The 10,802-nt window shown below is 40.9% G+C and overlaps 1 protein-coding gene across 1 annotated transcript; it reads left to right on the top strand.

Annotated features, from left to right (window-relative positions):
* Window positions 1-763: 763 nt before the first annotated feature.
* On the top strand, window positions 764-6,740 carry GTF3C4 (general transcription factor IIIC, polypeptide 4, 90kDa). The gene is made up of 4 exons (XM_009703187.1): window positions 764-2,578; window positions 4,412-4,542; window positions 5,468-5,556; window positions 6,623-6,740. Exons 1-4 carry the CDS (start codon window positions 836-838, stop codon window positions 6,685-6,687), a joined length of 2,028 nt encoding a protein of 675 aa, XP_009701489.1. The 5' UTR covers window positions 764-835; the 3' UTR covers window positions 6,688-6,740.
* The last annotated feature ends 4,062 nt before the right edge of the window (window positions 6,741-10,802 follow it).

Here is a 10,802-nt window from a genome sequence, read left to right as displayed (position 1 = left end):
CTCCTCCCTGGGCTGCTGCCGCCCCCCGCACGGCTTGCTGCAGCGCACGCAGTATTTCATGCTTTGAAGCACTTTAAATGCATAGGGCAGAAAAAAACCCAAACATATATTGCCCACTAATGTCAGGGTGAAATATGATGCAGTATCAAGTGGATTTCCGGGATTCTAAAATTTAGCACTGTTTTTCTAAGAATCGCTTGTGCTCCAGTACTTTGATGATAATTATTTCAGTAAAATTTTCAGTAGAAGTATTTCCTGGTTTGCTACTTAAGCTGAAAGATGTTTGCAGCTGGACTTTTTTGGGCTAGAGGGAGGCATCTGACTTTTTACATTCCTTAGCACAGAGGGATGGCAAGTCTGGGCAAACATCTTATTAAATAATAACTCTGTTGTTGTGGATCTGATTTTTTTCCCAACACAATGCTGAGAATATGGAATAACTGGAGTTGAAATACTGAGTGCTTTGCAGTTTGAATGCTGTGCCAAGTACCTTTACATACACAGTTGAGAACAGAAGTATGAAAACAGGCTCTTTGATTCAGCAGGCAAAGATTCAATAGCTGAGAGTCAAAACTATACAAATTCAGGCCAACAACGAAGCTTAAGTCTTTTAAGAGTGATGTTAATTAACCATTGGAATAGTGTAGTATAGGTTGTGATACAGGATGCTCTGTTTCAAGTGGGAATTAATTCCAGGAAAGTCCTCCTAAAAAAATGTTCTACAACTCTTTTAAAAGTTATTTTTGTTATCTTTTAGGTTGGTCCAAAAAAGGAGGTAGCCGAATGTAAGGAAAAGTTTGCAAATTCAGTGGATCCAACGGTTAGTCAAACATTCATGCTCGATCGAGTATTTAACCCTGAGGGGAAGTCATTGCCGCCTATGCGAGGATTCAAGTATTCCAGCTGGTCACCGCTGGGCTGTGATGCAAATGGAAGGTGCCTGCTTGCAGCTTTAACCATGGACAATCGCTTGACCATCCATGCAAATCTCAACAGACTACAGTGGGTGCAGCTGGTGGACCTGACAGAAATCTATGGGGAGCGTTTGTATGAAGCCAGTTACAGACTTTCTAAGGCTGACACTCCCAGGGGAGAGCTAGGAGACTTCTCTGAATTTCAGCGGCGGCACAGCATGCAGACTCCGGTGCGCATGGAATGGTCGGGCATCTGCACCACTCAGCAGGTTAAACACAACAACGAATGCTGGGATGTCGGTAGCGTGCTCTTAGCAGTACTCTTTGAAAACAGTAACATTGCAGTTTGGCAATTTCAGCTTCCGTTTCTGGGTAAGGAATCAATTAGTTCTTGCAATACCATGGAGTCTGGAATAAATTCCCCAAGTGTGTTGTCTTGGTGGGAGTATGAACATAACAACCGAAAGATGAGCGGACTGATTGTAGGGAGTGCTTTTGGACCAGTTAAGATCCTTCCTGTCAATCTAAAAGCAGTCAAAGGCTACTTTACGCTGAGACAACCTGTAGTCTTATGGCAAGAAATGGACCAGTTACCAGTGCATAGCATCAAATGTATTCCTCTTTACCACCCCTACCAGAAATGTAGTTGTAGCTTAGTGGTGGCTGCGAGAGGAGCTTACGTGTTTTGGTGTCTCCTGTTGATATCCAAAGCAGGTCTGAATGTCCATAATTCCCACGTGACAGGGCTTCATTCCCTGCCAATTGTATCTATGACTGCAGACAAACAGAACGGCACAGTGTATACGTGCTCCTGTGATGGAAAGATAAGGCAGCTGATTCCTATATTCACAGATGTTGCTTTAAAGTTTGAGCACCAGCTGATTAAGCTCTCAGAAGTGTTTGGCTCTGTCAGGACTCATGGAATAGCTGTTAGCCCATGCGGTGCGTACTTAGCAGTTATTACGACAGAGGGCATGACTAACGGTCTGCACCCAGTTAACAAAAACTACCAAGTTCAGTTTGTAACCCTTAAGACTTTCGAGGAGGCAGCTGCGCAGCTCTTGGAATCTTCTGTTCAGAACCTCTTCCGGCAAGTGGACTTGACGGATCTTGTACGCTGGAAAATTCTGAAGGATAAGCATATTCCTCAGTTCTTACAGGAAGCACTGGATAAAAAGATTGAGAGCTGTGGTTCTACTTACTTCTGGCGGTTTAAGCTGTTTCTCCTGAGGATTTTGTACCAGTCAATGCAGAAAGCTCCCTCAGAGGTCATGTGGAGACCTTCACATGAGGATGCGAAAGTCTTGATATCGGATTCCCCTGGGTTGGGCAGCACTGAAGATGATCAAGAGGAAGGGACTTCTAAACAAGCCAACAAGCAGAGCCTATGTGACACAGGCAAAGGTATGGACATAGATGACACTGCAGATGATTCTCTTCCTCAGTCAAGTGACATAGGAGGCCGTGAGCCAATGGAAGAAAAACTTCTTGAAATACAGGCACAAATTGAGGCAGTAGAAATGCACTTGACACGAGAACATATGAAGCGGGTGTTGGGAGAAGTGTATCTACACACATGGATTACAGAAAACACCAGTATTCCCACCAGAGGAGTCTGTGACTTCTTAATGTCCGATGATGGCTATGATGACAGAACGGCACGAGTAAGTGCACCTCTATGCTCTGGGGATTTGGTGTTACAAGTTACTTCTTCCCCCTCCATATCCTTAAATGAAAATAAAACTTTGGGGTGGGAAAGAGAACTGTAATTATGTCATCCTTGCCAGTCAGCTTCTATAGAGCATATGGTTTATGTTGTCCTTCCTTGAAATTATGCAGTAGGAGGGAATGTAAATGCCGATGTTTAAATTTGGATCAGGTACAATAAAGAACAAGGATGCATGAGTTTTTGCAGAACAAAGGAGAGGACCGCCGTTATTCCGCCGCTATTGGTGGGTTTAGAACATGTACTGATTGAGAGGGACATTTGTTTTCATGGCTAAGCTTGTTTAATCTATCATGTCTACAGAATTAAACTTAGGAGATATTACCTTTAGTCAGTTATGTCTCCAGTTCTAATTTTAAGAGCTGGAGTATCACTTCTTAAAGTATTTGTAATTTAAAGTACTGTGACTGTTCAGGAGGTAGTTACGTCAGGTCTTGTCATCACCCCATGAGCCTTCAGTGGAAAGATCAGTTACAGAGGTTCAGAAACTGGTTGTGTTTTATGAGTTAAATCCCATGACTCAGAACTTTATGCAGGACTTTGAATTAACCAAGCTGACAGAATGTCTTTGTTACAATATACATGACCTGAACCTTCAGGCATGCATGCATTTATTGAACTACGATAAATAAGCATAACTGAATGCTTGACCATGACAGGAACTCTTTCCAAACTTACAATACTCCCTTCCAAAATAAAAACATGACTGCAAGGACAGTATCCTGACTATTGCGATGTGTAGAGTAAGCATTTGTGGCAGGAGATCAGTGAACCTTGCACTGGGCAATGCTGTTTTCTGAATATAGAAATCAGACAAAGGAAGCTTCAGTGGGAACACTGCCATCAGCCTCCCTGCTCTTAAGACTTGATGACAAGAATGTCTTGGATGTCTCTGTACATCTTTGTATGAGCAGAGAACAGTTCTTTTCAGTACCTAAGTCCTTAAGTCACTTGAACTCTAAAACTCAACCCTTATATTGCATCCAGAAAGACAGAGGAAGGAAGAACATTTCCATTACTGAGGTAGTGTGGTGTTCTCTGCTGGACTTAGAAGCAAGCAGGCCACATGGTGTGGCCATCAGTAATTCCCTAGGAAAGCATTCTGACAGAACTGCTGTGTTTTTCTAGCATCCAATTACTATGAATTGAAGGTTTGAGAGGTTGCTTTTCTTACCTTGTAAACAAGGTTCTTCTTTTTATAGTGATTAAAAGCTGACTTCCAAATTCTATTTTATCTATTCAGTTTGCTGTCACATCTTAAAAGTCCTTGGGATGTGGTTTATATCTATTGAAATGTCAAAGACAAATTTGATCACATAAATGTTCTACTATAAACATTATGTATACTCTTAAGATGACTGCAGAAGACATGCATCCAGGCAATTTCTGAACGAGATTTTTTTTATCACATCCATCATGATAGGCATGAGAAAAAGCATTGTTTTAGTGGTCAGTGGCATCCTCTAAAGTGGTGTGATACCAGTTTCTTCAGTGCTTTTTAAATTTGCAAGTAGTTTAACATTATTGCTCTTAAGTTCTGTGTCCCTTTAGTGTGGGACAGAAGTCTTTAGGAGATGACAATAAGATGAGACTAAATTAATATTATCGATGTATTGTATTTCTTATGCTTTTATTTCTTTGAATTCAGTGAAGAGCATAGATCTTTGCATCCTATATCATATTCTGAAATCACAATATCCTGAGAGACGTTTCCACCGTTCAGTAGGCAGCTGTCTTGCTGTAAACAATGCTGACTGCCGTGTATTCCCAGGTGCTGATTGGGCATATCTTAAAGAAAATGAACAAACAGACTTTTCCAGAGCACTGCAGCTTGTGTAAAGAGATCCTGCCATTCACTGATCGCAAACAGGCAGTCTGCTCCAATGGACATATTTGGCTCAGGTAATTGGTTCTTAAAGAGTTTTTGCCCTCCTCCAGATAATTTAAATGTCGTTAAATTGCTAACCTAAAACATTTCTTAGTGTTGGAGTAAAAAGTCATGAAGCATGTTATCCATGCTGCAATTAATTGCAGTTTTTGCTGGCTGTTATCTGTCCTCTTCCACGAGAGAGTGAGGGCATTCTGGATCGGATTTGGTTCTCTTATCACTACACTGCTTTTAACAGAAAATGCTTTTGATCGTCTTTTTTCTTCAAGCAGAGGGAGGATGGGGGCAGGAAGAAAGTAGGCGAGGGAAAGTCAAGCACAAGTCATCCTTTGGAACAGCATGTGAAGGAGGGTTTGTTCTAGCTACTTCAGCATTTGAAAACAGTAATTTAACAAAAAACGGTTGGAAACATTCTGGAAACTGAGAAGTCAGGCAAGTTCTGGAACATCTAGAAAACAAAATCTTCCAACATTGAGGTATCGGGTACCTGGTGATTGTCCCTGGAGACTTGGCAAGTCAGTAGTCAGTCACAAAGAAGAACCGTTGCCTAACAGACATTATGTGCTAGTTTGGCTGAATAGTCATTGCCTTAAAGACACCGTGGTTCTTCCTCTGTGCAGTAACCCTCAAGCTTTTCACCTCTTCTACTGCATGCTAAATTTTTTTGCCCAATGATGAAACTTTTTTCAGTGGTATATTGATTTTTGGCCTTTTTCATTTTTGTGACCATATGTAATTGGGTACACTTGCAAAGTTTCATTTACCTGAATTAATAAATTATTAATTTTCCTGTCTAATATGGCTCATTACTGCCCTTACTCTCAGAAAGCAAGGTCTATTGGGAACAGAACCCAGCCTCCAGTCAGGGCATAGGAGCAGGTCACAAACCAAAACAGTAAAACCCCAAGCCTCTTGATAAAACTACTTGTCCTTTCACAGGTGCTTTCTAACCTACCAGTCCTGTCAGAGTTTGGTATACAGGAGGTGTTTGCTTCATGACAGCATTGCACGGCATCCAACCCCAGAAGGTAAACTGTTCTGTGGCCAAAAGGGGCAGGATTATATATTCTTAATCTGTGAAATGACTTGAATTCGTTTCACTGACTTTTCTCTTTTAGGCAGTTATCATGTGAAGTACTACTACTCTGCATTTCACGGTGTCCTGTTGTTGTCCATGCATTAGTGGTGTATATTAATTACAAAATACTGACTGCAGAAATTAATTTATAAATATTACATTTTAACGAGAGCTGCGTAAACACATAATCTGTGCTGGAGTGCTACAACAGTTAGTTTATATTCAAGTTGAATGTATTAACATCCCGTTCTGCAAGAGCTGAGGGTCTTTGACATCGTGTTTCGGTGGGAGCTGTATTGATCCAGCACAGGTTATGAAATAGTTGGCACCTTGCTGGCTTAGGTACCAAACCTGCCATAAGTACATCATTCAGAGACAATAATGGCAAGCTGCAGGGGCCAGTGAACCTTTTGGCTTTGCATTGTCAGAGTTTGAGGAAGGACAAGCTGTGCAAGAAAATTGTTTTCTTCCCAAGTGGTACGCTTAAAAAATCATGGAGTACTCTTAGCAGCTTGTCTTAAAGTGTAGGTGATACTTTTCCTCTCCCCATAATAAGCAGGTATTCCAGTCAGCACTAAGGATCAACTACAGAACTTAAACCTCTGTAGAGAGAGGTGGAAACTTAATTTCCTTATGTTGGAAAGGGACAAAGAAACAGGAATCAAGAACTGCATTATGTGAAGGATCTAATTTCAATTAAGAAAATGAGGACACTACATTTGTGGCATGGTGATCCTTTACATTTTTTTTCCTATGTAGCTATTTAGATGAGTATGTAATGATACAGCATGGACTGTTTCGCCTTAATTTTCTCCCCTACTGAAGTGGGATTTAAACTGGCATTACTTGAAAGTTCAAGACAGAAATGGAGAAATTCCTTCTGAACTCTCAGTTAATCCTGCATGGTGAATATATACAAACTGTTTCAGGATGACTGTTTGGTTTGTCCATCTTGGTCATCATTCCTGCGTTCATGTCTACCTCCAGCTTTAAACAACTTGTTTTCTTATTTGCAGATCCTGAATGGATCAAGAGGTTATTGCAAGGACCTTGCACGTTCTGTGATTCTCCTGTGTTCTAGAGAAAAGCTATGCAAGATTGAAAGCATTTTCTTTACTGCATAAGCTCCCTTCAGGCTGGAAGGATATAGAGTACAGGAATACTTTACTGGAGGGGGAAGACATTGTCCACGGCCCTGTAAATAGAACGTCAGAGGTTCTAGAAACTCCTTAAGTTCAGAGCCCGTTCCATGCTCCAGAAACAGGAGTACATCTGGAAGAGCAAGTTTATAAAGCAGTTTGGAAATGCACCCCATTGAGGCATCAGAAGCTGGACACGCTTGCTTTTACTGAAAAGGAACTGAAGTCTTAAGCACGCAGTGTGAACAGTCCTTTCTGCCTGACAACTGCGTGATTTCCCAAAAGCTAGGACGGGAACAGCGGAGCTGCCTCTTGAATGGTCTTGGTGGGTAGAGAAGGCTTCAGCTTGTAGTGCTCTTGTTTGCTTTTTAACAAGCACTGGCACTTGCTGCAGAATATTGAACTACCAAAATAATTTGTGGTTCTAATTTCTTGCAGAGTGAAGCGCATGCCGGTTACAGCCATATGAAAGAAATTGGCCATTATATTAGTTTCACTTAAAGTCTAGAAGAATAACTGCCTTTAAACTGTTACAACAGTATTGCAGTCAGAAGGGTAATATTGGCTGCCTGGGTCAAATGTGGAACAGTAAGAATAATTGTTAAATGTAATAATTATTAAACTAATAGCAATTAGATTAAACACTAATATATATATATAATTTCAAATGCTCCTAAGTCTCTTGCCCCACTTTCTTTTTCTGAACTAACTACTTCCTAGCTTTTGCCAACGTGTATGCCTTTTGTTTCACTTAATCCTCTACCAACAGGAGTCATCTTTTCCAGTGTAACTCAGTTACCAAAAACATTACCAATTTACCTTATTTTCAATTGAACTGAGAGTCTCCCTCATACAGTAACTGAGTTTTACAGAAGTTTGACACACAAGTAATCACTCTCAGCTGACAGTTTCTCTTTTCATAATAATGCAGTAAAAAAAACAACCAACCAACAAGAAAAAAAAACAAACCAAAACACACCCCAAAACACCCAAGCGCCAACCACTACCCTGGGTAACATGTTATAGGTAAAGTTTCCACAGGTGGTGATGGGGTCTGGTGAAGTTATTCTTGTATAACCCTGACTTTCTCATCAAGAGATTCATAAATACGCCAACAGTGTAGCATGGCTGAGCTCAGAAATTTATTCTGCCTTCTGTCCTATCAGAAAAAAACATCTTTCTCTCTTTGGCATCAAGTTCCTATGGGCAGCAGGAGAATCCTTTTCAACTTCCTATGCAGTGTTAGAGGAATAATACCTCCAAAATGTGTATGGTTCTTTGGTACCGTTTGTCTTGTTAACTTAAAACCATGTTGTTAAATAATCCAAAGTTTATATATTTACATTCTTCAGGGTACCAGTCTGGACACTCGGATGTGTTGCCCTGTTTGTGATTCATGACACTTCTCATTGTGAGTGAAGTGCTCTGTAGCTATTTGAGAAATTGAGGAATTGTCCAGACAGTATCAGTCTCCAACAGCGCATGTGTGGATTGGTGCTTAAGGTTCCTTGATTCAACGACTATGCATAATTCCTTAAACTTCCTTCATCTTTAGTAGGAGCACATTTTTTTCAGCTAACATTAAAACAAGTCAGCTGTCCTTACTATTCAGTGTTTCATGCATTAAGCATGATAGTGCTTTGACTGAGAATAATATTAATATAGTAGCCTAGAACAGCAGAAGCACATTCATCTGTAAAATAATTAGCCTTGTTTGTAAATATCCTTGGAAGTGATACCATAATTGTATTAAAGAAATGTTTAGTTTTTTATTGCTGTGCATTGAAAATTGAAATTACTTCAGTGTGTCTGCAAAGAAAGAAAATGTAGATCATGATAGCATCTAGTAAAACAAAGAGTAACCTTGATTCCTAACGTGTGCATAGTTTGGGGCCAGGTAATGTACCTGGGGCAGCATTTATCTTCTCCTTCCCAGTGCTGATGGGATTTGGGGGGAACAGCACACCAATTTCCAGTATGTGTTGAGCAGAAGGTTTATTCACAGTGGTAGAGAAAACATTTTCAGTGGAAGCTGCAAGTCCTTGTCCAGGCGGTCCTGACCAGTTCATCGTTAAGTGTTCCGATTCAGAAATTCATGACCATGGAAAAGGTGAGAGAGCTCTCCAGAGCCATGTGTAAGAGCTTTTTAAAAAGTCAAAGAACATTTCTTTGAATTTGGCTTAGAAACCATAATAATATCTTGATCTGCTGAAATGTTTAAATCTGGCTTGACCAAAAGGTTCAGCATGATATCATTAGATTGAGTCCTGGTGATTGCTTCTAGCAGTTCTCTTGAATTTCCCTGGATTCAGTTTTAATGCTTTAGACATGTAGAAGCTCTAGTACACCTAGCATTAATGTTGCAGCATTAATGTTTATTTTCCTTGTCTTTCAAGGCAGTAGATACTCAGTATACCATTGCCAGTTTATTTAACCTGATTTATGACTGCTGGGAGAATGGAATTTTAAAGCCAATGATGTCGGCTTTGTCCGCGTGCCAGTGGAGATCCTTTAGCACAAAGCTTTCCCTTTCTCACCCTGACCCGTTCACAACAGGTAAAGAGGTATTGTGATTTAAATTTTTTTTTTTAAACCATCACTGGTCCCTAAGTGCATTTTTAACTAGTGTAGGCTTGAATAGTACAGCACACCTCAGACCAGTAACGTTTAACCTCTGATGCTGATCTTACTGCATTTTTCTGCCCAGCTGGCAGCTGAGACTTCCTTCAGGAAACCTTTTATCTGTCTCGGACTCACGACCTGCAGTTCTGGGAATGTGGAGGTTGGTCCCGTTCCTGTTGGAGTACTGTGACAACCTGCAAGGCTGCAGCAGCACCTTGATGCGTTATCTCTCACGTTGTCCTAATCAAACCCCTTGCTTTCATCCCACACGGGGAGGGTGAGGGGGTGAGGAAGGTAAGAACACTTGCTGCCAGCTCCTCGTGCTGTTTTGCCATTGACAGAGTTGCCTTCTCAAACTGATGCACAGTGGAACTATCCAATATTGAGACCCAAAACAGACCCAGTCTGTTTTGAGACACCAAGTGAAAGAGTAAATCCCACAAAATCAGAGTTTATCTCATCAAGTTTTTGCCCTAAGTTTTGCAAGGTGTCTCAAACAAGTGAGTAGTTGAAGGCTCTCCTCAATTGCTTTGCCATTTGGTGGTCGACACTGTGGCTGTTTATGGTGCCTCATCTCCAGAGGAAGAATAATGTGCCAGCAGAGAGACAAAGCAGTTCTTCATGCACTGCTACTTTTTTTTTTTTTTTTTAAAGGATTGTGGTACTTGCTCTTGCATCTGAGAAGTAATAGCCAGAGATTCTGTGCTCTGTGTCTGAAGCTGATGTGTCATTGTCCTTGATAAGTAACTTCCGATAGCATTTAAGATTTGCTACTCACGCTGATAAGAGTTTATCCCTCCTCCAGTCGGATGAAGAAATGCAGAGTCATCCAGGTTCGATGGCTAAGCAGAACAGCTCTGGACTGTACAGCCCCTTAGTGCCTTGGTGCTAGATGCCATTGTTTGGGGTCATGAGGACTGTGTCTTGGCTCTCCAAACCACACCTCCTGCTCTGGAATTGGTGACAGTGGAACTCATTGCTGCCTTTTACCTTAATTCAGCTATGGGTGGGGGACTTCATCATTCTATCATCCTTTCCTTTTGTATGTTCCCCCATCCTATTAATCCTATTGTATATGTCTAGAGAGGAAATACTATGGTTGCTAATGCATACATACAGGCAATAAGTATTTCCCTGATTTTCTTAAACTTACCAGGTTTTCCACTGGCTAATGTATCATCAGTGATTATGGGCACCATAACACCATTTATTCTATCCTCATTAAAGCTTTCTTGACATAAAAGAACCGAATGCAAACATTGATAGTCCTAGTTAAAGGCTAACAAATCACACTCGTGCTGTTATGCCCTAAACTAACATTTATAGGAGACTTGTTTGTACAAGTTTAATTTCTCAGAGGCAGAGCCCTTCTTTTATAACTTACTCAGTTTGCAAAGCAGCAGACAGCCTTGCAGGCACAATTGCCGGAGTCTCC

The sequence above is a fragment of the Cariama cristata genome, unplaced genomic scaffold (assembly GCF_000690535.1).
Source record: "Cariama cristata isolate BGI_N322 unplaced genomic scaffold, ASM69053v1 scaffold36306, whole genome shotgun sequence".
Taxonomy (NCBI): domain Eukaryota; kingdom Metazoa; phylum Chordata; class Aves; order Cariamiformes; family Cariamidae; genus Cariama; species Cariama cristata.
Note: the sequence above shows the minus strand (reverse complement) of the source record. Positions and strands in the feature narration are given on the sequence as shown.

Bases quoted from the DNA above. Each gene is read 5' to 3' on its own strand.
- GTF3C4 (XM_009703187.1), top strand. From the start codon at position 836: ATGCTCGATCGAGTATTTAACCCTGAGGGGAAGTCATTGCCGCCTATG. The intron at 2,579-4,411 runs GTAAGTGCACCT...GTGTATTCCCAG, and splicing joins ATGATGACAGAACGGCACGA to GTGCTGATTGGGCATATCTT. The intron at 5,557-6,622 runs GTAAACTGTTCT...TCTTATTTGCAG, and splicing joins ACGGCATCCAACCCCAGAAG to ATCCTGAATGGATCAAGAGG.